The 27,039-nt window shown below is 34.8% G+C and overlaps 3 protein-coding genes across 3 annotated transcripts; all 3 read right to left on the bottom strand.

Annotated features, from left to right (window-relative positions):
• Positions 1–3,073: 3,073 nt before the first annotated feature.
• On the bottom strand, positions 3,074–8,791 carry LOC133304383 (peptidyl-prolyl cis-trans isomerase FKBP62-like). The gene is made up of 13 exons (XM_061504419.1): positions 8,439–8,791; positions 8,220–8,306; positions 7,088–7,348; positions 6,923–6,997; positions 6,759–6,839; positions 6,411–6,605; positions 6,225–6,317; positions 5,963–6,138; positions 5,017–5,139; positions 4,782–4,928; positions 4,574–4,701; positions 4,308–4,428; positions 3,074–3,419 (listed from the first exon to the last, which is right to left on the bottom strand). Exons 1-13 carry the CDS (start codon positions 8,626–8,628, stop codon positions 3,369–3,371), a joined length of 1,728 nt encoding a protein of 575 aa, XP_061360403.1. The 5' UTR covers positions 8,629–8,791; the 3' UTR covers positions 3,074–3,368.
• A 3,365-nt stretch (positions 8,792–12,156) lies between these two features.
• LOC133304398 (uncharacterized) lies at positions 12,157–14,795 on the bottom strand. The gene is made up of 4 exons (XM_061504441.1): positions 14,524–14,795; positions 13,330–14,311; positions 12,983–13,095; positions 12,157–12,664 (listed from the first exon to the last, which is right to left on the bottom strand). The coding sequence occupies exons 1-4, from the start codon at positions 14,793–14,795 to the stop codon at positions 12,157–12,159; spliced, it is 1,875 nt and encodes a 624-aa protein (XP_061360425.1).
• An 8,401-nt stretch (positions 14,796–23,196) lies between these two features.
• LOC133304457 (FK506-binding protein 2) lies at positions 23,197–26,982 on the bottom strand. Its single transcript, XM_061504496.1, has 6 exons — positions 26,843–26,982; positions 26,571–26,620; positions 25,784–25,846; positions 25,285–25,375; positions 23,919–24,023; positions 23,197–23,490 (listed from the first exon to the last, which is right to left on the bottom strand). The coding sequence occupies exons 1-6, from the start codon at positions 26,907–26,909 to the stop codon at positions 23,405–23,407; spliced, it is 462 nt and encodes a 153-aa protein (XP_061360480.1). The 5' UTR covers positions 26,910–26,982; the 3' UTR covers positions 23,197–23,404.
• Between the last annotated feature and the right edge of the window lie 57 nt (positions 26,983–27,039).

The raw sequence follows: 27,039 nt of genomic DNA on the forward strand, positions 1-27,039 counted from the left end.
GGTGGATCCCTGCAATATTCCGACGGCTGAGATACGGTGGGTGGTGGTGGTGGAGCCCATGGTTGCTGTGAGAGTAGTGCTACAGCAACGCCCCTGTTTGTTTTATTTTAGCTTTATGAAATCTTTATCCCTCTTTGTTGTTTCTTTCTATTCAAGTATGACCTAAATTATTAGGATTGAGTGATAGAGTACCTTTATTGTGATGTAATCAGTTGCCTAAACTTTGCTATATGATTGTCCTTTTAGTTGTTTAATAAATTGCTTACTTTGTCTTTATTCTTGTTGACTTATCGAGAGAGAGCTGCAAGATATTTAGGGTTTGGGCTATAGAGATATAGGTGAACTCAGAAAGTTATTAAGCATTGTGGTTTAACTAATTTAATTGGTTAATTGTGGGTAGGGAGATCATTCACATCACAAAATCATATGGAACTTGAACTTAATAATTTATAACTATATTGGCCATAGAGATGTGGGACTTAGTATACATGTATTGTTGGTGAGAGCCCTTGCATGCATTAGTGTTCTAATTATTGGTTGGATGATTGCTGTAGCATTGTGACTGCATTCTAGCGAAATTGCAATATTGGGGAAATTGATCCCAATCTATTTTTGAATACTTGGAAAAACTTATTTTGTTACTGCATTCTCATAGTTAATCATTAGTCTTAGTTATTTTATCTCTTGTTAAATTAGTCATTAGCTTATCACAAATCAATATTGTTACCTTTATTGCTTCACATTGATCCTAACTTTATAGTTTTCTTCGTGGGAACGATATCTGGACTCACACATCCACTTTATTACTTGTTGACACGTTCACTTGCATAAATATGTGATTGATAAAAGGGGTACACAATTGCACAACAATGATTAACCAACTTAATCACTTTATAATTCATATTGATTAACACTACACAATTCTTTAAACACTCTAGTTCAATTTCAAAATCATTACTTGACATTTACACTATATTTTCCAATAACACTTATATAATTTCTATGTCATCGATTTGATTTCTTTTCAATGTAAACCACCTTAAATCTTAATTAAACATACACTAGGCATACTTTAATTCATTTGACACAATCAAATATTAATCCTAGATATTTTAAGTGTTTATGGCCGAATGGCCTTAATTAAAAATCCATGCTTTCATCACACATTTTTCAATTAATTTCTCTTGAACCACACATCATTAAATTATCCTAAAACCTTAATTTCCTTTTAACATTTCATCAAACACATAGTTTACACATTTAATCCCTTGATGGCCGAATTATATGTTGTCAAAAATACAATGTTCCTTAATTTATTTTAAACATTTCCAAGCATAGTTTTACATAGTTTTAACATACAACCGCAAAAACAATTTCAAACCACATCAAACAACATCAAATATTCATGATCTTCACAAACCCTAATCAAACTTTAACACCTTGAAATATCAACTTCCAATCATCAAAAATTAGAAGTAATACCTTGAATAGATTCCTTAAACACCAAACTTTCTTTTCCACCAACCAATTTATCAAAACCCTAACTCTCTCTCTCTAGGTGAATAGTACCAATACTCTTTGGATGAAGGTTTCTCTCACTACAAAGCTCTTCAAGAAGAAAACATAAGAGATTTAGGATCACAGGATCAAAAGCTACAACTTTTGTGTAATAAGTTTTTTCAAAAAGTATCTTAAAATTCAAGAACATCCACTCTCTCTCTCTCTCTCTCTCTCTCTCTCTAGATATATGGCTCGGCCATGTGAGGAAGAAGAAGAGCAAAAACATGCGTGCGACTTAGGATCACAAAGGATGACTGGATGCTTGGAAGAATTACACAAAGTTACTTAACTTTTCACTTTTTCACTTAACACACTAGTTAGCTTCCTATTGGTTGCTTTTATTCCCACCTGCATTGTCATCTTATCATACAACATTCTAGAACTCTTCTAGGTGTATAAACCGTCCAACCATGGCAAAGGTGACTAGGATTGCTTAGATGGTAATTTCTACACTTTAAGACTTTCAAACTTTGCAACCATTGATCTATTTGTTCAAGACTAGTCAATCGTGATTCTTATTAGTTAGTCAACACTTAACTTTGACCTTTAAGAATATAAAACATACAAGGTCTCAAAGAATCAATCATACATCAAAAATCATGCCAAGAACTCACAAAGTTAAGTTATGTTACTAAACAACTTTGCATTTATCTTTGATCTAAATCAATTTGTATTGGTTTACTAATTTTTCTTACTTTGACTATTTTTAGAATTTAATCTAGACATTTTTTGAACATAATAAGATCACTTTGAATCCTTGAAATTTACTATAAAATTTAATTACATTATTAAATTCAATCTTTGTTTTAACCTTGGTCAATTACCCAAGTAATCATGACTTTTCACATAATGACATCTATGTCCCAACATATACCTTATACTTATTTTAGAGTCATATCAGACTTGTTTGACATGAATTATATTCTTAACTTACTTATCATGTCAATTACATGATTTACCATTTACCGTTTCATTGAATACGTGTTTAAATTTTCACTTAAACATTTGATTAATTCACTATCATTTATTTGACAGTGAAAATTGTTATATAAAATCCACCACTAGTTAAATCACAACATGAAAATCATACACCATAAAAAATTCAAAACCCTTTATTTATATGTAGTTTCTTTTTCTTTTTTTTGCAATTATATATATTTTAGTTCAATTTTAATTACAATTAAAGTTTATATAAATTATTTTACCAGGCTATTTATAACTTAAAACTTTAAAATTTTAAGTTTTATGCTCTTATTTTTATATTTAACTTTAAACTAACTTTCAAACTTAAAACAATATTATGATAGAAATAAATAAAAAATGTAGACTACGGGTTCCACCGCATAAAAATACAGAATCGATTTTTATGGGTCGAGCACGCCATAAAAACCATCACAATAAAACAAAAAAAAAATGGAATAAGATCAACTTATACCGGTGTAAGAATAACAAATCTTACACTACATCTTAACCGTTGATTTTCGTGTATCTAAGAACTAGAATTTATTAGAAATTAATAATTAATTAATGAGTGAGACCCAATAAATTTTAACCGTTAGATGCACAAAATTTAACGGTTAAAATTTGGTGTAAGACTTATTATTCTTACATCGGTGTAAGATGATCCTGCTCCGATAAAAATTAGTCACCTCATAAAATTTAATTTCGTAAAGACAAATTCCCCTATTCATAACAATAAAACAAAATTTGTCGCTGTTCACATGCCATAAAAACCAACACAATTTCCAAATGTCCACAGACAATAACAAGAAAACAGACCCACGAAATTATATGAACTTCCATGGTTTTTATGCCTTGCTGTCGATATTCATCGGTTGAGCATCCATGGCCACCGGTTTCTGCACGTCAAATCAATTCACCATATTAAATTATTAACAAACACAAGGCACAAACAAAATAAACCAACTTATCCACTAATCCCAACCAGGAGCAATTTTACACAATAATTCGGTTTATCTTATTTTGTAATTCTGAAAGTTAATTTTCCTATATCAGAACTTAGTTACACTTCCTGCATTTGTGACTAGCTCTACCTATACAAGGAAGAAATACATATATGAATGAAAACACAAAAAATTCCTTCTTCATCTAGTACTCTTAGCTTTGGATTTTATGTGTTAATTAATGGAAAACCTTTATATTTTTAGTTTTCCTTGGTTAATTGCATTTGGTGTCCTCACATTCATTGAAATTTCTGAAATAACAATTTCCTGTGTTTGGTATATAGAGCAATCAACCTCAGATAGCTTTCGCTGTGGTTGATTCAACAAGAGTCCAGATCATTGCAAAACAAGATCAGATTATCTAATAGCCTCAACAAGGGTTCCCAAATGAGTATCTTTCTAAACAATGACTGATTGACTGGTAGAGTAAAAATATATATATTCCAATTGGTAGAGTAAAAATATATATATCTCCTGTGGTATATTCATGATAGTTAGATCAAATTTGACTATATTTCACATTGATTTCATGTACGCACCAATTAAATAGCTTAGAAAGCCATTCTAATCCTTAAGTTACCAATATGTGGGTTTGGAATGGCCATTCCATCTCCAGCCCATTCCATTCCACTTTGATTCTATTTCTATTATACGGAATCATCATTCTGTGTACAGTCCAAACATGACATTATCAATGCCCTGTCCAGGAGAGTGCAAGGGTAACCAATCCACTGTCCAAGAGAGTGTAAACATACTATAGAATCAAAGAGATGGAATACTTACATTACTTTCGATAGAATCAAGTTTATTCATTTTGCTAAACATATTTCCGTAAAATTTAGCCTCCTTTCGATTATACTCCTTCATTTTTTCCTTCAAAGTCTTATACTCCAGCTTGACATCCCTGGTTTATATATCAAAACCAATTACATTTGTTATTTTACAATAAAACACACACCAAATTGTATAAATATAACTGATTTTTGAACCACATTAAAGAATTACGCATGTATAAAGGCCAGCAATATTAATTCATTCAGAATATATACCTGTTGTCAGGGTCAATCTCAAGAGCTTTCTTGATATCAAATTCAGCCAAATCCAAGTCAGCCAAATGGATATATGCTTGGGCCCTTCTATAGAGAGCCTTCACATTTGTGCTCTCAAGGTCCAGCACCTGCTTGTCCACATCAAAAATCAGTTATTGTTCCTGTAAAGAATAGAAGTGGTTTTCTATATGAGAGACAGCACCCATACCTTAGTACACAATTTCTCTGCTTGTTTATAATCTTTTAACTTCAACTTGCAAGCTGCATCGTTTAGATTGCAGGCAACCTTCAAGGCCTTGGCTTTCTTCTTCTCCTCTTCGCTGAAGGAGGTATCATACTCTACGAACTTTATAGCCTGCGCTAAGATTTCAGTAATAAAAAAATCTCAGAGGATGCATTGTCATGGAAGAGAGTGAATAAATATTTAATTTAACTTTGATTACCTTCTCATATCTTTTAGAAGCTCTTGCATATTTACCAGCTTTAAACAATGCATTCCCTTCTTCTTTCTTCTTACCTGCAGCTTCAATCTTCTCTTCAGTGTTCATGTCCCAGGACTCCTTTTCCTAAAAGCAAGCAAAATAACTTATAGTTAATACTTGTATGAGAAAGTTAGATTGTGTTAATGAACAGAGAAAGCAAAGAGCAAAAAAATAAAAAATAAATAAATTATGCATGAATGCATGATTCTTATTTTTCCTTAAGCCAAGAACATCAATTTCTAGAATAAAAAAATTTCCTTGCTAAGCCAGGATGATGACAAAGTACACTGATAGCTGTTATGGTATGCATAGACAGAGCATAACTGATTTTTATTCATGGAGTCGAGAAATTCAATATGACCTTTTGATCCTCAAATTGATTAGGCTTGATAACGACTCGGATCTAAATTATAGGTTGTAATTAACGGGAAAATGTTTGTCATTTTAAATGGCACAACTTTGTGTCATTTTAGATTAAAACGACGTCGTTTTGGTGCATAATTGGTATTTTTTATATTATTTTTTCTCCACTTTCTCTCTCTTCCTAATTTTATGGAGGAGAGAGGTCATCAAATATGCATCAAAACGATGTCGTTTCATAAAAAATGACAGAAAATTATATCATTTAAAATGATTAACGCTTTTCCCTGTAATTAATTATAGAAATAAAAGCAGGCGCAAAATGGAAAAAGCATATATAATTGGAATTTGCAGGAAAAGAAAAAGAACAGAGTTATCTTGCTTTTGTTTCAGATCTTCATGAATCCCTTCTTAACCTTGTGATTTTTCAAACTATAGGTGCATGAGTGTTAGCGTTCCTCTCAAATAACAAGATATCTTTAACCAAAATTGAAACCTATACAAGATCAATGCACAATTCCAAATCATCACTCAGTTATTAACTTACCTTCTCAAATGATACTAGCTCAACCTCATAATACACAGTGGAGTTAGGAGGAACCATTGCCAATTCCTGCTGGGACTCTGACAAGCCAAAAGCATACTCAGGTGCAATAGTCAACAGTGCAACCTCACCCTTCTTCATGTTCAACACAGCTCTGTCAAGCCCGTCAATTACTTGCTCTGTTCAACACATCAAACATTAACTCTAGTTGGCATAAAAATAAATTTGTGGAAGGTGGGAGAAACATTGGGACGTTTCATGTTACCTTCATCTGTTTTGAATTCAAACAGCTGCCCTCCATCATCATGGCCCTTCTTCAAAAAGAGAGTACCATCTTGCAGCTTACCAATTAGTTTCACTGCAAATATGAAAAAGGAGGAAGAAAACACCATAAACATGTCCCAAGTCCATAAACAAAGCAAAAGTCATCATTCACATTAATGAGCATTACATTTCACAATGGCTCCCTCATTTGGACGCTCATATCCTTCCCCTTCCTTAAGGATCTTTTTAATGACCTTCTTGTCATCAGTTACTTCTGACACAGTCTTCCAAGAAACTAACTCGAGAGTAATCTGCAGTGTTGCATTTGGTGGAACTACACCTTCGTCACCATGCGCTGGTTTACCCTTCTCACCAAATCCATCTATAAACCAATATAGAAATGCATGAAACTTTGAACTAAAAGAGTAAATGGAGATTATATCAATATTACTAGTCATACAGTTTTCCAAAAAATAAAATAAAAAATAAAAAAATTCATATCACCATTTACTAAAGCATTCTGTAGACAACTTACATTGTGGCTTCACAGTCAAAATAACTTTTTCTCCCTTCTTCATGGTTTTAACAGCCTTTGACAAAGCAGGACAAAAATGACCTATCATATAGTAAACATTAATGTAAGATACCACACAAAAGCAAAATTAAAATAAGAGATTAACAAAATTTGTAGGCACTGACCTTCTTTAACTGTGAACTCCACTCCATCAGATTTCGTTACAAGTGTTCCATCATCAAGACGTGCTTCATACTTAACTGCAACACCAAGATTACAGTTTATAGTTAAGACTAAGTTAAATAATACAGCGATAAAACATCATGGACATATGTAAGAAATATGTATACCTAAGACTTCATCAGGATCCTTGGGATTCTCCCATTTCTCCCCCTCAGTAAGTATCTTCTTAAATAAACCTCCATCCTTACATATGTCCTTCACACTAGTCCAAGACAGAAGCTCAACATCAAATTGGAGAGTCGCGTTGGGAGGAATAGTTGGAGGAGAACCAGATTCACCATAAGCTAGCTCAGGTGGGATGGTGAAAATGGCATTTTCACCTTTCTTCATGGTTCTAATACCTTCATCCCATCCTTTAATAACTTGCCCTGCATTTCCAAGGTATCAATTAGAAATATATCAATGACCAAAGGTGTAATGTGAGTAGTAAGAATATCAACCAATGTAGTTTATGTTAGTTAAACAATGATTTCAAATTTGCAATCAAAACACAAGACTTTCTTAAAAAAAATGTATGACTCTTTATCATTTGAATAATAAAAATTTAGACACGTCATGTAAGGGGAACAGATGGATTTAAGAAAACGATCAAATTTACTGGTCAACAAAAGCTATCAGAAACAGTTGAGAAATCAATCTAACACTTGAAGAATAATCTATTCTTAACCAAGTCTGTAGTAACCTATTCTTACACATGAAGTAAAATTAATGGATCTTCAATGTACCAAAAAAAAAAATTAATGGATCTTCTTTATAAGTCAAAACGTATTAGTTATTACTTTTAGAAAAATTCGAAATAAAAGTTTACTACAAAATAATGTCGCAAATCTATGTAACTCCCCAACAAGTGCTAACTGCTAACCTAATACACAACACCAATTTCACGAATTTCCGTTTCAGTCTCATATTCTACTACTTAGCATTTCAATTCAAAACCCACCTGATATAAACACCCACTACTCATCCCGAATGCAAAACAACTCACGCAAAAGATCACACAACACATAAAATCTATTCCATACCCCGAAAAAATGCTCAAATCATTATTATTTATTCGACAATAATTTCACAACGAATATTATTTGCTATCACTACCACAGCCCCACTTCGAAATTTGACACACACTAAAGTGCTAATAGCTCAATTCACTTCATAACCAACCAAACAGTCACCGTTCCAAGTTCCAACACATTCAATCACTACACCACCATAAAATAAAATAAAAAGCACGATACTAACCTTGCCCAAGCGTGAACTTGAAAGGGGTTCCCCTATCTCTGCTGGAATCAAACTTGGTGCCATCAAGCAATGTCCCAGTATAGTGAACTACGATTCAAAAAAGAAAAGAAAAAATTAATCAAAAAAATAGCAAAACGAAACGAACCCAATACTCGTGTTCGCAACAAAACACAATCCAAGCAATTGAAATGGATCAAACGGAGAGATGAGTAATGGTACCTTGAACTTCATCACCCACTTCAGGAGTGTCCCATCCTTCACCCTCCTTGAGAAGCTTCTTCTTCAATCCCTGCTTCCCAATCTCTTTCTCCTCCCCGACCTTGATAATCGGGTTGTCGTCGCCGCCGCCGGCGAAGTCGAAGTCCTCACTCATAGGCTCCGCCGCCGGTAAGTCGAAATCTTCGTCCATGTTTTCCGGCACCCAACTGTGGAAATGTAATGTAGAAAAGAAGAAGACGAAGAAAAATGGGTTAAAGCAAAATGGTGCAACAATTAGAATGAGTAAAAGAATAGTTGGGGTTCCAGAGAGTTCTACGGCGAAGGTTTCAGAGTACGTTATGCGTGGTGAGTTGGTAGTTTCGAGAATCAAGGATTAAGATGTTTCCAGATAACGGAAATTCTTCCTTTATTTATTGGTTTTTTAGTATTTTTTTGTAGGAGAAGGTTTACCACTTTTTTTATGGTTTAATTTGTGCAAGGGAGGTTATATTTATTATATTTGTTTTTATTATTTTTTTAAGATTCAAAAATTATAATGGTTAGATTGACGAAAATTAATGATTAAAATTTAGTAGTAAATGATTAAAATTTAAATAGATAATAAGTATAACTTTTTCCTTTGTTTAATGCTGTAAGATATAAAATCATTTTACACATATATAAAAATATATGAGATTTATGTGAGGTTATATCACAAAAAAAGAGAGAAAAAAAAATATTAAATTTTCTTTTATATCTATTCAATTAGGGAATACATGTGTTATTTAATATCATCACACAAGAGAATTTTTTTTTTTTTGGTAGTCGAAATTTTAATCATTCATGATCAAGTTAATAGTTACAAGAAAAAAATGTTGGAATAAGAAATGTCCAAAAGATAGTCATTGATTCATTCATGATCATGACTAATTAATATTATTATTAGTCATATTAAATTACACATGGAAGAATCTATTAGATCATTATCATTTAATTATTATATATAATAAATTATGGGCATGTTGATGAATATATTATTTAATGATATTCTTTTAATGACAATAATTACTTATCTAGACATATAAGAGGAGTGAATCCTCTTACCTATAATTTTCATGATTAGGTCATGCAAAAATTTCTTTATGGATGATAGATAAAATAATAATGATAAGAGATGAAAAATATATATATATATATAAAAATACAAGGTGAGAAAAGGATAGTTGTTGATTTGTCTATCAACAATTACAAACATATAATCTGATCATGCCAAGTCAAATGATTTATTCCCAAATCCAGAAGGTTGACTCAAGTGATAATATGAGTTTCAAAACAGACGAAATGTCAAAAGAGCATGCATTTGAATCCTGAAGAGAAACTTTGGGACAAAGCTCAATAATTATCATGTCGTTTGACTTGGGATTAATCTCATATCTGTGTGAGTCCTTTATCCATCCCGTCTACGTCGTGACAATATTCAAAAACCTAACTCACCCCAAATGGATAATTAGACTCATAAAATAAATAAATGAAATCCATTCCCACGTTTAAGTATCCATGGGAGGTGTGAGTTAAATTATTCGTAATGTGGCTATAAAAAAAAAAAAATATTCGTAATGTATAAATTTAAACTCCACATCTTGGGAAACTGACATGTCAATTAAAATATTAAAGCAGAGGTTACTTTCATGGCTTCTCATCATGCCTTAATGGCTTCTTCCAGTTTTAACCATATTGACAGTCTTCTAGGCATAGTACTTCATTCTTTTCAGCTGTTAATTAGTATTTTATTCCTTTTTGTTTTAAACCCCCAAGCACTGAAAGCACCAAAATGGGTGATATATTGTCTTCTCAACATGTAAAGGAGACGAATTCCTAGGGGAAGTTGTAATTCTTGTTAAAGTGACAGAAGAGTGCAAGAAAAGACACTTGGCTTCTTTTTATTTGGTACTCAACAAATTTCAAAATAGCTAACATAATTTTAGGAACTCTAGGAGAGTTTAAGAGACCTTTATATATTCTATAATTCTAACTAATAATTACAATAACTTTCCTTCGCTGATAACATAGTTGACACAAATTACGAAACTCCAAAATAATTCCTTATAAAACTCACAATAATTTTTCAAATAATTCACACAATTATATTCTTCATAAAATATATTTTGGTAGTTTGGGTGTAATTTGATCTTTTATGTAGCTTACTCTGAACAAAACATATGAATCCATGATACTCTCTCCTTTCTCTGTATTATGGTTACTTCACCAATACTTTCTGCATACTCCATCATGTAACCACCTTTCTTTATCTACTTACATGTTTAGGCACTTCATTATCTACTTAATGTACTTATATCCCACAGTTGCCACTACCTTATGCTCACTCGTCTTCACACACCTCACACATGGTATAAATGCACATTCCCACCCTAGGGTATGAATCTTTAGCCTTTTGCACTCTCCACCTCGTACTAACACTAGCTTGAGCAACGAAGACTCTACATATGAAACTCTTTATACCGTGGCAAACAAAGGAGCACCCACTTCCCCGATTGAACACCGAAGATACCAAAATTCAACCTGATGGAGCAAATTCAATTAATTGCTGAGGGAGGCAATATTGGAGCAATTACTGCGCTCTTATTTTTACATTCTAATCCAATGGTTTGTAATTATGTAGCTTAAAGCATATTGCTTTTCCAAGTGAGGAGACCTTTGATAATGTTTTTCTGTTACCCATGCCTCTCTCTTTCAGGCTGTCTTCTTGCTTGCTGTGAAAATGCTACTTTATTTTTTGGATTGTTGAGAGTTTTGTCCTTTTCTATTTTGATCAACCTTGCCCTTGCTTTTTGTTTATTTTCTCCATCTTCCCATGGGCTGTTACATTGAGAGTTTGTTCTATTTTTTTTTAAAGATATTCACGGTTCATTGCTTCGCGACAACCTAATTTGGGGCGGGTCCGGGTATTAAAGCTTTTAACCTCTTCTAAAGATAGTACTTGGGAGCTATGAAGCACTGATACTCCTCATTTTTTTTTCCAACGTATCGGACACGCGTATTGGAAACATATTGTATCATATTGACGTATCGCAGTTCTATATCGAGAACGTATCGAAAATGCCGTATCGAAATCAGTGCTTCATAACTGGAGAGTATGGAACACATTTATTCTCTACCTTTTTTTTTTCCTTTAACATCTGCAAAAATAAGGCACAAGTCAACTGCTCAATTTAAGCCCAAAGAAAAATTTCATAACTTGATCCAGATTAGCTTGATTTCTGTACCGTGGAGTATTGTAAGCCTAATATGTTCCCTAGGAGGGGATGTGAATCACTGTACGAGTGCTGTCATTAACAAAGGTAGAGACCAAGTTAAACGACAACGTCCTGTTGCGAAATCGGCAAGTATATCGTTCGTTTCAAGTAATAAAAGTGATAAGTAAAGATCGTTCCCTCGAGGATTAATGCACCAACTACTAATTTAACTCTTGCCCTTAATTTGGAAAAACTTGTTTTGATTGTGAAAATATTGTTAACAGAAAATTAAAGACAATAAGAATCAAACGCATTCAAGAATTATCAAGAACGTCAAAGAAAAGGTGAACAATTGAATTTGTAAAAGAACTGCAGTCAGGATGCACTTCACCTCCGATCCTCCTTTATATTCCTAAATTGAATTTTATAACTAACTAATTTATTAGCTCAGACAATTCATTATTTCCATATTAAATAGTTGAATCCTAATGTCTTAGTGTTTTTAACCCTTTCTTGTCTCGAATCTCCAAGTCAAACTCCTGGAACAGAAGCATCCAACGCAGCAGTCGTGGCTTTGCATCCTGTTTACTCATTAGATACTTCAATGCAGCATGGTCAGTAAAAACAATAATTTTAGATCTTATCAAATAAGGTCTAAATTTATCTAATGCATAAACTACAGCTAGCATTTCTTTTTCAGTTGTGGCATAATTAACTTGTGCCTCATTTAAAACTTTGCTAGCATAGTAGATAACATGCAACAGTTTATCCTTACGATGACCGAGTACAGCTCCTATTGCGTATGCGCTCACATCACACATGAGCTCAAATGGAAGATTCCAATCAGGCACCATCAGAACAGGCGCAATGGTAAGTTTTTCCTTCAACAGATTAAAGGAATGCAAACATTCTTCATCAAAATTAAAGCTAGTGTCTTTCACCAAGAGTTGACTCAAAGGCTTTGCAATTTTGGAGAAATCCTTGATGAATCTTCTGTAAAAACCCGCATGGCCTAAGAAGTTTCGAACACCATTAACATTAGCAGGAGGGGAAAGTTTTTCAATTAATAAAAGTTTAGCTTTATCAACTTATATCCCTTTTTCAGAAATTTTATGACCTAACACTATTCCATCTTTTACCATGAAATGACACTTTTCCTAGTTTAAACCCATGTTTGTTTCTTGACAACGTTTTAACACTTTGGATAGATTAACTAAGCATGAATCAAAGCAAGAACCAAAAATAGAAAAGTCATCCATAAATACCTCTAATGATTTTTCAATCATATCAGAAAAGATGGAAAGCATGCACCTTTGAAAAGTAGCAGGTGCATTGCAGAGGCCAAATGGCATCCTTCTGTAGGCAAACACTCCAAAGAGGCAAGTGAATGTTGTCTTCTCTTGATCCTCTGGTGCAACAGGTATCTAGTTGTAACCAGAATAACCGTCTACAAAACAGTAATATGCATGTCCGGACATCTCCAGCATGTGATCAATGAAAGAGAGAGGAAAGTGATCCTTCAGTGTGGCATCATTTAGTCTTCTGTAATCCACACACATTCTCCACCCCGTTATAGTTCTGGTGGGAATCAGCTCATTATTCTCATTCTCAATCACTGTAACTCCACCTTTCTTTGGCGCTATTTGAACTGGACTTACCCATGCAGTGTCTGAGATTGGGTAAATCATGTCGGCATCAAGGAGTTTCACTACTTCCTTCCGAACTACCTCTTTCATGGTAGGATTGAGTCGTCTCTGAGGCTTCCTCACAGGTTTGATGTTGTCTTCCATAAGTATTTTGTGAGTGCAGAAGGAAAGATTGGTTCCTTTTAGATCAGATATAAACCACCCTATGGCTGTTTGGTGGTCTTTGAGCACTTTCATCAACTTGGTTTCTTCAGAATCAGACAACTCTTTGTTGATGATGACAGGATACGTCTCTGTATCTCCTAAGAAGATGTATTTAAGAGTAGATGAAAGCTCTTTTAATTCCACCTCTGGTGCTTCAACTGTGATGTCTGAATCCTTCTTCTTCAACTCTTCCATTGGAATTTTAGAATTTTCCTTTCGAGGGTTCTCATCAAAGAATTTTGTCTCTTCTTCAAGAGTCTGACCATCATCTTTCTTTTCAAGGAACAGTTCTTCAAGAATGTCCACCCGAAAGCAGTCGTTTTTAGCCTCAGCATGCTTCATAACATCAAAAATATTAATGGCGACCTTTTCGTCATCCATTCTCAACTCCAACTTTCCTTTCTCCACGCCAATCATGGCTCTGGCTGTGGCACGGAAGGGTCTACCCAACAGAAGGGGCATGTCTCCTTCTTCTTCCATGTCTAGGACTACGAAGTCTGCATGAAAGATGAACTTGCCCACCTTGACAAGTACGTCTTCTATTACTTCGTTTGGTCTTCTCAGAGACCTATCAGAAGGTTGGAGAGACACCATAGTGGGCTTCAGCTCGAAAATTTCGAGAGACTTCATTACTGATAGCGGCATAAGGTTGATGCTTGCTCCAAGATCGCACAATGCCCGACCAACATTAATGTTGCCTATCGCAATCGGGATGTTGAAACTCCTTGGATCTCGAAGCTTCGGTGTAAATTTCTTCTGAATAATGGCACTGCACTCCTTGTGAGAGCCACTGTTTCAAATTTATGCAATTTATGTTTTCTAGACAAAAGATCTTTCATAAACTTAGCATAGTTAGGCATGTTAGCTAAAGCTTCAACAAAGGGAATATTTATTTGCAACTTTTTAAACATTTCTAAAAACCTGGCATGTTGTTGCTTCTGTGCTTGCTGCTTTGACTTTATGGGATATGGTGGTTTCTCAAAGCGAGAGAAATCTCATTGCTTCTTTGGAGTCTCTACAGCTTTCTCATTTGCCTCTCCTTTGTCTTTTTTAGCAGGCTCTTCTTTCTCATTTGCAGGTGTTTCCTCCTCTTTTTCTTGCTCTGGTTCAATTACTGGTTCGTCAGCTTTCTTTTTCTGAACCACCTTTGGCTTTTCTTGAGGAGTAATCACAATTTCGCTCCTTGTAACAATGGACTTGCAGTCTTCTCGCGGATTGACTATAGTGTTACTTGGAAATTGGCCTTGATTTCTCTCAGCAAGCTGCCTAGACATTGGCCTATCTGATTCTCCAAGTTCCTCTTGTCTCATTTATGAAAGCATCAGTGGTCTGGACATGGTCATTGGTGGTTTTAGAAAGCTGCAACATCGCTTTCTCCAATTCAGACGGTTCCTTATGTGGAATAGGAGGAGGTTGTAAGTAATTGTTGGATTTGTAATCCAAACCTCCCCCTTGAACTCTCCTTTGAAAGTTGTTCCCTTGAGCATTGTTCCGGTTCCTCTGGAAGTTCTGCGCTGGTTTTAGATCATACCAGACTCCATTAACTTGAAACGGCTCATATCCTACAAGTGTTGGACACTCATTGGTCTCATGCTCTCCTTTGCAATACTCACAATTAACTGAATTAACTTGAGCAGTAGAAACTTGCATCTTGTCCAACTTAGCATTCATACTAGCGATCTGTTGAGATATAACATTATGTTCGGCTAACATAGCATCATTATTCCCCAATTGAAGAAGTCGATTCCGTGGTTGAACTGCCATAGATGCATTTTCGTTCTTTGCCATATAGTCAATCAGCTCTAAAGTTTGAGCTGTTGTCTTCTTCCCTATGGTTCCACCAGCTGCACCATTGACAACCATTCTGGAATCTGGTGTCATTCTATTGTAAAAGACCCTGACTTTCCTCCCGTCTGGAAAATCATACTGGGGGCATTTTCTTATCAGTTCTTGGAATCTGGTCCAAGCTGCACATAGAGTTTCTCGTAGCTGCTGTGTGAAGTTGGTAATTTCATTAACCAACTTGTTGTATTTCTCCATGGAAAAGTGCTCAGCAAAGAACTTGGCTGCCAGTTCATCCCATGTTCTGATACTGTTGGGGACTTGTCTATCCAACCATCTGAGAGTTTTCTCTGTTACAGCAAAAGGGAATAACCGGAGTCTAATTGCATCATCTAATATCCCGTGTTGCTTGGTTGTATCACAGATTCTTAGAAATCTGTCCATGAAAACATGGGGGTCTTCATAATCTTTCCCACCAAATGAAGTTTTCTCCACCAAAGATATCAGTGATGGATGGATATCATAATTGTTGGCATCACTTTATGGTCTGACGATGCTAGAATTTGGCCTTGTGAAAAGAGGAGCAAGGATTGACTCCATCAATTCATCCTCCGATGGTGGATTGGGAGTTGCCATCTCGGGTTCTGCTTTTGGCTCTGAACTTGAGGATTCCTCTTGCTTCCTTAGCTTGGCTAGCTTCCTGTTCTTCTTTGCAGTCTTCTCTATTTCTGGATCAAACTGTAAAGATTGACGGTTAACTTTACCTCACATAAAAGAGAGAAATCAAATCAGTATAAAAAAAAAAACTCCAATCACATAATTGTTGGCATCACTTTGTGGTCTGACGATGCTAGAATTTGGCCTTGTGAAAAGAGGAGCAAGGATTGACTCCATCAATTCATCCTCCGATGGTGGATTGGGAGTTGCCATCTCGGGTTCTGCTTTTGGCTCTGAACTTGAGGATTCCTCTTGCTTTCTTAGCTTGGCTAGCTTCCTGTTCTTCTTTGCAGTCTTCTCTATTTCTGGATCAAACTGTAAAGATTGACGGTTAACTTTACCTCACATAAAAGAGAGAAATCAAATCAATAACAAAAAAAAAAACTCCAATCTCAAAGATCGAAAGTTAAAATTAATATTGGCGTAATTAATTCCCGGCAACGGCGCCAAAAACTTGTTGCAAAATCGGCAAGCATACCGTTTGTTTCAAGTAATAAAGTGATACGTAAAGATCATCCCCTCGAGGATTAATGCACCAACTACTAATTTAACTCTTCCCCTTAATTTGGAAAAACTCGATTTGATTGTGAAAATATTATTAACAGAAAATTAAAGACAATAAGAATCAAACACATTCAAGAATTATCAAGAACGTCAAAGAAAAGGTGAACAATTGAATTTGTAAAAGAACTGCAGTCAGGAAGCACTTCACCTGCGATCATCCTTTATATTCCTAAATTGAATTTTATAACTAACTAATTTATTAGCTTAGACAATTCATTATTTCCCTATTAAATAGTTGAACCCTAATGTCCTAGTGTTTTCAATCCTTTAACCCAATTAGAATCCTAGTGTCCTAGTAATTCCTCTTAAATTAAGCAAGAAGCAAATGAATTAAAATTCTGCAATCTATGTAAGGCTATATCTAGATCATACACAGATTGTTATTCTACCCTTGTCTGGAATAAAATCCCAATATTCCTATTGTGAGCTCTAACCCTCAAAACCCTATAATAGAGTGATCAGTTCTATAAAAGATGTGAAAAAATTAACATAGATAGAATAAAACTAACTATATTAAATTAATCATAAAAACAATTTAAAAATTAAAAAGGATTCACATTGGATCCATGATCCCAACTACAAAAAGAATTTAGCCAGTCATATCTGGCTTTAACAAATCACAATAATTAAAAGAATTCATTCAAGAATAGAAAAGAAGAAAAAGAAGATGAAGAAGAAATCTTGAATCTTCAGTTTCTCTGAGTGTTGATCTTCAGCATAAAATCTCCAAGAGCTCTCTCTCAATTTGTGTTTTTTGTAATTTCTCCAGCAAAAAGATGATTTTTAAGGGTTTCCATTCCCTTATTTATAAGAAGGAATTCAAATCAGATCGTATCTTATTAAATCTTTCATTCACGTCGTTAGCTGATAACAAATCAATCAATTTGTTGATGAGTCCGTCGAACCCACGCAATCCGCGCCAATGTCGCGCGATCCGAGTGGGTAGTCAGTGAAAAAGACTGCAATTAATCTCTGACGGCGCGATTCGCGCCATATCCACGCGATTCGCGTGGTGAGGCAGTGATTCTGGCGCTATTCGCGCGGTTGATGGCTGTTGGACTCAGCATTTTAGCATGCATTTTCTCCTACAAAATAGAGAATTTCAGTGAGAACATGTTTGAATGCGGATAATCAATAATTCTAGAGGTGGCAATTTGGGTTCAACTCGACCCGCCAACCCGCCAAAACGGGGCGGGTTGGGTTATACTTTTCAACTCACCAACCCACCTCAACCCGCTCCGCTTAGTTGGGGGTCAAAACAGGTTGGCGGTAGGACGGGGCGGGTTGGCCCGCAGGTCAGTTTTTTTTTTTTTTTTACTAATAGGTAGTATTTTATTTTTAGCTTTTGTGATATAGAATTTTTTTTATTTTAGTACTCCCTAAGAAAAATAAAGAAGAAAATTTTTATTTATTACAAAGGTTATCCATATATTGAGGCAAAAATAAGTTCCTAAAATATATTTGACTGAATATTAGTATACATTTAGGTTTGAGATTGGAAAAAAAACTAAAGGGATTGTGAAATGAAAATAAGAAATATTATAAAATTAATAAAATATAATTTTTTTTTAATTTTTATTTTTATTTTTATTTTTTAGGCGGATTGACCTGCCAACCCACCACAAACGGGGTGAGTTGGGATTTTCAACCCATATCAAAATGCAAGGCGGGGCGGGGTGGGCCGACCCGTTTTGCCACCTCTAAATAATTCATTAAAATAATAGCTTTTATCACTGAATTAATGTCAAATCCTTGCTCTTTTTCCCCTTTAAATCTCTATATGCTGAAGGCATATCACGTCCCAAGTAGAGTCTAAATCTGTAAGTTGGGGTGTGTGTGTGTGTGATAGTGAGGGCTAGAAGTAATGGCATATAAGATGTCCTTTTTGCTTGGTGATGGAGGGGTATTTATAGGTGAAGAAGATGCCTGCTCAAATGGGAGAGGGAGCCGAGTCAACTCTCCTTGGGGAGTGATACGGGTGGCTAACATTGCTGTGGCGGCAGCAATGCAGCCTCTGCTAGGTTGGTGGCAATCACTGCTGCTACGTCTGTAGAAAGGAAGTTTCTATTTAGAGGGTCTGGAGAGACTATAGGGTGGAGTGAACATCTCAAGATAAGACATTATCGGTGTCTTACCTTGAGGATATTGTCTCATGGGAGACAGAAGGATAACAGGGTTGGTAGTTGTGAAAGTTAAATGGCCTTGAAGGCCGAAGCATGTGAGAGGAAAAAACAAAATTTTTCAAGCGGAACTACACATGCATTCAAGTCTCATGCTTTAAGACAGCATGGTGTTACCTTTGTTTGTGATTCAAACAGCAAGGAGATCACTGTCAGGTTTGAAGGGTTCAAACCCTCTAACGTTGATCCACACCACCCACGTCAAGATGCAAGAACACTTTCTTGAAAGCCACCAATTGACCACCACATCAAGCAGCTTGCTAGGCGTCCAATGTGTGAAGGAGGAGACTAGGTAAAGGTGTTTAGAAGAGTGAAGTCTTCAACATGAAAACTTCACAAGAGTGGGGCATGGATTGGAGTAGAATTGGCTAGGAGTTTTTGTGAAAACCCTAAGGAGAACTTACCCAAGTTGGCGCACAAGAGAGTGAGGGAATTAGAGAGTTGATTCAGATTTTTCACTTTTAATCACAGTAAAAGTGGCGCACAACAAGAGGAGATAAAGGTGGAGTTGTTGCAATTCAAAATTCTCAACAACCTCCACTTTGAATCCTCATGAGACTAGGTCTTTATCTAGTCAAGATTCTGACCTAATGGTTACCATATGACTATCCTATCTATGCGCACCATTCAGCCCCAAAAGGGGTCCAGATATGTTGAGCAGTTGCATTCAAGTTTGAACCAACTAGCTCACTGATTCTCTCAACAACCAAATCTGATTGGAGCTTATTTGATTGACAAGATGACACTCATATCCGACCAAAAGTGGCGCCCCATTCAGCCTTGGATGATCTCCAAAGATCTCCTCTTGATACAAGGGATTTGTTCCAACAATATCTCATCTTATCCTTTTGTTATGAAACAACTTTTCACAGCCAATTCAAATTCGAATTCAAACATTTAAATTCAAACGTTCAAACATTTGAATTCTAAATTCAAATTCAAAATTCAAATTCAAAACTCAAATTTCAAAACTCAAATTCAAAATTCAAATTTCAAAATTCAAATTTCAAATTTCAAAATTCAAAATTCAAATTCAAAATTCAAAATTTAAATATTTGATAATTAATTTAACCAATTAAATTAATTAGTAATGTCTTGGACCATCCAAGCCCATTACATGATTCATGTGCCATTTTCCCTTTAGGTGGGCTTCCAAACTTCTTTTTGGGCTAACAACCATTATTAGGCCTAATACCTTTAATGCTAGATCATCATGACAATAAGGTGTTAGTGTGTGACCCATTAGGTCCAACATAGGCACTGACATAAATGGGTTCAGGCCCAACAAGCCCACAACCTAATTAATGACAACACAGAGCACTAGCAATGCTTTGTTACCCCAGAGCTAGTTAGATTAATGACTTGATCATCCTATTACACATATTTGGTTGCCGTATATATTTCCTTTCGTCTCGGTTACCTTCCCATTAAACCTAGGGTAAGGAAACGTATCAATCCTTGCGGTTTAGGGTAAGCTTTATTCGAAATAGGGAATATCATCTCATGATCTCTTTTACTATGCATAGATTCTCGAGTCCCAGTAAATGTCATCTCGATTTCTCCGGTTGACAGATAACCTAATCTCTCACATAGATTTGACGAATTCCTTCAACTTATCACCCTAGCCCTGTGCTCTTTCAAGACAAGCCTAACAATGTACCTATGAGTCTCCATGTTTCAGGCAGACGAGGTATACAATCAAAGCATGCCTTCTAGAGCACAGTCTAGGTAATAACTTCTGGTCTAAGGAAACACATACCCAAATATAAAGAGACTACTCTAATGATACTATCTGTGAGATTTCCTCATAGAGTCTCTTTGTGGGTCTGTTCAGTGCGAGCTATACCCTTATAGGTCCACCCACGACTGTAGCTAAGACATCTCCATATCTGTAGCACATGAGGTCTTTACCTTGTATCCAAATACAAATAGATAAGTCGTGCTAGTCTTACCTGAGATCACTGATCCCCATTCTCAGTGTCTCTAGACTAGGAACATAAAATTAGGAATAAACGTGCGGTATCCTTGAATCCTCATGATCGTGATCTCATCACAGATACTAAAGAGATACCTGTTCTATTCCAAGGGGTTTATCCAGTTACTCATATAAAATATTAACAATAATATTGAGACAAAAAATGAAACAGGATAAAGAATGCTTTTATTTATTTGCGACAATATAAAAGGTCCACATATGTCCTAATCTAATCAAAAGATTGTATATAGGACATCCATATACTAACAAGTTGCTGGTCAGCAGGGCTGATATGGAAGATGGGAGTGGGTTTGGCCCTGCTTTAATGGTCGGCTGGTTGTGAGCCATCCAGAACAATTTCCATTCTTTTCATTTGCTCCAGCCATAATTAATTAAAAGTGTCAATTCAGCTTAAATCAATACAAATTCAATCAAATAAAAATATTAAATAGAGGAATTTATCAAGAATTAAACTAAGATAGATCTACAAATTGACATATATTACAACCCATATCCCATCAGACCATGTGTCAAACATTCTTTACATCATATATGCTTGCACAAAGTTCAAACTAACCAAAGGAATTATCATCAAGACTCTTTGGGGTTCCAAAGAATTCTGTGATGCGTGAGTGGTTAGTTTAGAGAATCAAGGACCAGGACAGACAAACTATCTATAGAACCAATAGAATGTTTATAGAGTTAACCTAGTCTTCAATATGCAAAGCATCAACCATTTTAGAGGAGACCCACCAAGAAAGGGACATAGGAAAGTCCTTTGAATGTGTTTCTTTTGCTCCTTCAAGCTAATGACCTTCCCAAACCTGTCAACGTTTCATTTGGTGATCCAAGAACAGCACCATTGTAGTAAAAGTTCCATCTTGATCGTATGCATCTTATATATATATATATATATATATATATATATATATGAGAAAAATATTTCTCCGGCAACTTGAGATAAGTTTATCTCCGGACACTTTAAAATTACGTCGTTTTGTTTATTTATTTTCTTATATTAATTGATTCACTGATTCCTTTTTTCTCTTTCTTCCTTCATTACCATTGATCCATCTGTGTACGGTTATGATTTATTAACCGGAGATAAAATTATCTCCGGCAGGTTGAGAAACGATAAGCCCTATATATATATATATATATATATATATATATATATATATATATATATAGGCAGGATCCTTTAATACCAGTGTCAAATTTGAAGTTTGACACCTCATCTGAGAGTCATTAGATCAAAAAATATCAACGACTCCGATTAATAAGCATGTGACACCATTGATATTTTTTGATCTAACGACTCTCAGGTCAGGTGTCAAACTTCAAATTTGACACTGGTGTCAAAGGATCCTGCCTCTATATATATATATATATATATATATATATATATATATATATATATATAGAGGCAGGATCCTTTGACACCAGTGTCAAATTTGAAGTTTGACACCTGACCTGAGAGTCGTTAGATCAAAAAATATCAATGGTGTCACATGCTTATTAATCGGAGTCGTTGTTATTTTTTGATCTAATGACTCTCAGATGAGGTGTCAAACTTTAAATTTGACACTGGTGTCAAAGGATCCTATCTCTCTCTCTTTCTATATATATATATATATATATATATATATATATATATATATATATATATATATCAGTTGTTGAACAAATGACTATTGAATGAACTCGAATTTTGCATTTTGCGGTTCCAAGGAAAACTATTGTTTCGTCCATGAATTACAGAAATATTCTGTTGAGTGCATTATTTTACAATTTAATTTTTAATTAGTTATTTACCACAAAAAAATAAAATAAATAGTTGGGACACTTAGAACAAAGGATCCGAAGGAACACAATGTGTGGCGTGATAAATTTTCACCCAAATTAGCAAAAAAAAGAAGAAGAAAGTTATCGCTGCATTTAGAACATATAAGTAGAACTATTAAAGTGGATTACAACTTTTGAGCCAATACAGTTCAACCCACCATTCGGTGGATTGAGTTACTCTATCAACTTGTTAAGATCTCGAGTTAATAAGACAACAAAATTTCTGGGTTATCTGAGTTTAAGTCGGGTTGAGCATTTGTCAATCAGTTTTTATTAACTTTTTCTCCCCCGTATCTGTGACTGAGTCTTTAGCCATAGAATGTTCGTGGCAATCTGCTTTCATAGTTCGGTTTGTGGCGCACATATTATCATAAACAGGCAGATACATTATCTTGTAATAGATGAAAAATTTGTTTGTGACAATCTGCTTTCATAGTCATAATAGTAAGAAGTTTAATTAAACCCAAATATTTAGATGCCTTTTGCACTCTTATACTTTTCAATTGATTGTGTTCTGATGTTGAGCACATTAAGGATTATCATGGAACCTAAAGCCAACAAGATTGTAGGAAATTAAGAGGTTAAAACATACGGGTGCAAATCACAGACAAAACTACGAAACTTATCAAGAAATATTCATAGTTAATAAATACCAGATAGAGATGTATTCAAATGATAGGGGTACACCAGCTAAATCTTTCTAAATTAGCACGAGAATTAAACACTGAAACCTTGGTGATGAAAGCATGCATTATTGAGGAACAAAACTTAAGCTAAGAGGGATAGTCAAAAGTCTAGTTTTCCGGTTCTTTTGATTTGTCTACAGTTCGGAGTTTGATTTTTCTTCGCTTAAACTTTTCTCGTTCACTCCCACAAGCTCAGTGTCAAATATAAGTGTTGCCCCACCTGTAAGATCAAAATCATATATAAGCCTCTCTTAATAATAACATAGTTAGTTGCCTATAAATAAACTACAGAAAAACAATACAGGCTGAAGAAAATGAATATTCATGGAAACACCATTATTTTGATATTGTTTACCCACACCATTTTTTAGAAATTTCTTTGCCTTAAAATATTTATGTAATTAATCTGATCTAAAACAGATATCGACATGGAAAGACATGTTGCAATCTTCCTCTAAGCTTTAACAAGAACTGAAAATGTAATTCCAGTCATGCAAGAAGTTATCTCAACCAAGATCTGATCCTCTTCTACCAGAGTATAGACAAGTCTGGAAGTTCAGGAAAACCTCATTATCTTGCTGTCAGACATTGGTTTTACTAACTAGAAAGAGGTTTTGACATTTGAGCATTACTAACATGATGAATTACCTGGAATAGTGGGTGGGGAACCCTGCTCTCCATAGCCAAGTTTTGCTGGTATTTTCAGCTTCCGCTTCTCCCCCAGACACATTCCCAATAATCCTTGGTCCCACCCTGCAAGGAAGAAGGAGTCAACATGGAATCCTCTATCTTGAAAGAAGATCACCCCTCAACCATAAACCAGTAATTTGTAATAAAATTACATTGTGTGCATACTTGTGCAATTACGTAAATAAACCCATGCATGTATATCACGATAAATTACGGCCCATATATTTGGTTAGAAGAATAAAATAATAAAAAGCACATAAATTCTGAAGAAATATGGATGTAATGATTTATAGGCCTGGAGTTGTGCTATGATTCAATATCGATTGCATCTTCTTTTCTCTTAATGTAACGCTATCGGATGATACTATAAAAAGCAGGAGACGAAATGAAGAGAACAAATATAAACTATAAAGTAATATTTTCAAATTACATGCTTTACACAAGTGTGAAACCAGTACTATACAATCATAGAGGGATACAAGTGTCAGAAACTCTGACAAATTCTAGATCCATATTCATGCAATATTTGAAGGGCCAGCAAGGAACGTAGCATATGAGATTGTTGCATACGTTATGAGCAAAATGACATGCGAAAATGTGAAACTGCAAGAAATAATAAGAAAGGTCCTTAATTTGGTTAAAAAAATATCTTTAGAAGACTAATATGGTGACACTTTAATCTTTGAGGGACTAATTTGGTGACAAAAATCTTTGGAGGACTAATGTGTGAAATCTTAATCTTTGAAGGGCCAAATTGAGAGTTTATTCTAAGTATTAATTTAGGGAACATTAAAATATTAACTTTCTCCTGATATGAATAATGTGTTGCACTAGTTGTAAAAGTACTGTTCTTTTATACACTGGCAGCAGCCAGATAAATATTACCTTGGAATAGGAGTGTTAAGAGAAACCTCAGTTTGCCCTCAGGGTTTGCAGTAATTTATATTCATTAGACCAAAGGATTGAAAAGAATAAAGATGAAAAGATGTGAAGCAATTCTAAATGTTTAGATTTTAATTCTATTACCGGAACTTTAATTAGTTTGGCCCTGCATGTTATAAATAAACCATTTTCCTTGTCAGACGAGAAAATCAAGAACTAGATGTTTCGAACTTCCAAAACTCTTTCCCCAGTGCTACGGTGATCTGGCTACAATTTCATGACAATCTGCAAATATTTTCTATCTTTTAATTTATCTACTTTTAACCTCTTAACTTACAATTTTATTAATTGAGAAAGCAAGCACAGAAGCTAATTGATTACTGCCTTTATTGGTAATGAAACCAGGTTTTCAAAAAACAAAAGTTGTTTATGCACAACATACCTTTGATCACTTGACCACCACCAAGCTCAAATTCAATCGGATTATTTCTTTCAAAGCTAGAATCGAAAACAGTTCCATCAGTGAGTTTTCCCTGCAAGGACAAGTGAATATTTAATATGCAGGAGCATGCCGGACAAAAACTTACGTGAATGAATGATCCCTCATCACATGAACAAATGAAGAGAGATTTATAAATAATAATAATTCCTTAAAACATGTAGCTTAAAAAGCTTTGCCATGGTGTTGCCTGTTGACTACTTTGAATTATATCCAACTATGAACAGAGCAAGGATATGCAAATAACACAGCATCAAAATGGCTTTAGGCGATTTCCAGTAGTAACTATTTTATATATGCCTTCCCATTGTTCTTTCAACGGGTCATGTCAGGTTATTACCAACCTCTTCCCTTCCTTCCTTCCCCTCTCCCAAAAATACCATTAAGGTTATTGCTTAAGCTTATCTTCATGGAAGAAAATAAAACCTAAGAAATTGCTCACCCGATAGTGTACTTTGACTCTATCGCCTTTGTGAGCCTGAACATCACATGATGTTGGTTTATGCTGCAATGCGACAGAGAGTATACAGTTAGTTAGCAAAAAAGAGGACGTAAAACCCAGTTTCACTTTATTACACAAACAAAATAGCGTTGCCAATGCATATTGATATGCAACAATTTTAGTATTGATGGAAATGCAGTATTTTTCAACATCACAACAAACCACTAGCAATATCATTCAAAGCTAGAATCAGACTCAAATAATGTGTTTATACTTAAAACTCAAATTGCCAAGCATACAACTGCATTTATTTCTTGAAAAATGAAAGTCATATGTATTTTACCCACTAGCCTAAAAGACCAACTATCATTTTAGCCATTTCCAATGCATAACATTGTAACATAACATTTTAGCCCATGCAAGGCTTTTCATCGTGCTTTTAACAATAACCAGGTTACAAGAAACAATACATAAATGTCCAAGGAACTATGCACATAAAATTTGCACATAATAATTTTATATGAAACTACCCTTAGACTTGGCAGCTCAGCTAAAGAAACTATACTTCTACAAGTTATATTTCCTAACAAATTTTCGGTTTCATTCTTAAATGAGGTTACACTCACCAGTCAAATATTTTCCAAACAACTTGGATTCCACCAAGGCAATGAATTATATGTATAAAAAAAAGAGTGCAATTTATGCAAACTCCTTTTTCCATACAATTTATTTAAAGCCTCAACCCTGAAAGAGAGGGCATGGGTCTTAAATCAAAATAACAGGTTACCTTCACGCCAATCTGCAGCTCCGTTACATCATCAGTTTTCTTCGCATAAACTAAAACACAAAAAGAAAAGAAAAAAAAAACAGAATTTGAAAAAACTTATCAATGAAGAAGAGAAGTCATAGATATTGATCAATTGAAGCGAAAATTTAACGAGATCTGAACTAATTGTGGATCAAGCAGTGAAGAATGAACAACCAAAGAAAGAGGAATTGCTGAGATAGATTTTTTTTGCACGTCAATTCAACGGATCTAGAAGAACAAGAGCACAATACCTAATGCCGAAGCAAGAACGAAGAAGAGAAAAATAGGAACTGCTTTCATCGAATAGCTAGAACTCATTTTTCCTCGCCCAGTCACTCAAAGTCTCTCTCCCCTGCAAACGCTGTTGTTCTTAAATAGGATCAAGGTTTCAATCGGGTCGGGTTAATACATTTTTTCTGACCCTTTATCATATTTTATTTATTTATTT

This window comes from Gastrolobium bilobum, unplaced genomic scaffold (assembly GCF_033153095.1).
Source record: "Gastrolobium bilobum isolate Gb01-03AN ecotype WA unplaced genomic scaffold, APGP_CSIRO_Gbil_v1 utg31644, whole genome shotgun sequence".
Taxonomy (NCBI): domain Eukaryota; kingdom Viridiplantae; phylum Streptophyta; class Magnoliopsida; order Fabales; family Fabaceae; genus Gastrolobium; species Gastrolobium bilobum.

Bases quoted from the DNA above. Each gene is read 5' to 3' on its own strand.
- LOC133304383 (XM_061504419.1), bottom strand. From the start codon at position 8,628: ATGGACGAAGATTTCGACTTACCGGCGGCGGAGCCTATGAGTGAGGAC. The intron at 5,140-5,962 runs GTAAGTTAATAA...GCTTGCTTTTAG, and splicing joins AGCTAGTATCATTTGAGAAG to GAAAAGGAGTCCTGGGACAT. The intron at 4,929-5,016 runs GTAATCAAAGTT...ATCTTAGCGCAG, and splicing joins CTTCTAAAAGATATGAGAAG to GCTATAAAGTTCGTAGAGTA.
- LOC133304398 (XM_061504441.1), bottom strand. From the start codon at position 14,795: ATGTCTAGGCAGCTTGCTGAGAGAAATCAAGGCCAATTTCCAAGTAAC. The intron at 14,312-14,523 runs GCAATGAGATTT...AATTTGAAACAG, and splicing joins GCTGTAGAGACTCCAAAGAA to TGGCTCTCACAAGGAGTGCA. The intron at 13,096-13,329 runs GTAAGTCCAGTT...GGTTACAACTAG, and splicing joins CAATCTCAGACACTGCATGG to ATACCTGTTGCACCAGAGGA.
- LOC133304457 (XM_061504496.1), bottom strand. From the start codon at position 26,909: ATGAGTTCTAGCTATTCGATGAAAGCAGTTCCTATTTTTCTCTTCTTC. The intron at 25,847-26,570 runs GTAACCTGTTAT...GTCGCATTGCAG, and splicing joins AGCTGCAGATTGGCGTGAAG to CATAAACCAACATCATGTGA. The intron at 25,376-25,783 runs GTGAGCAATTTC...TTGTCCTTGCAG, and splicing joins GAGTCAAAGTACACTATCGG to GGAAAACTCACTGATGGAAC.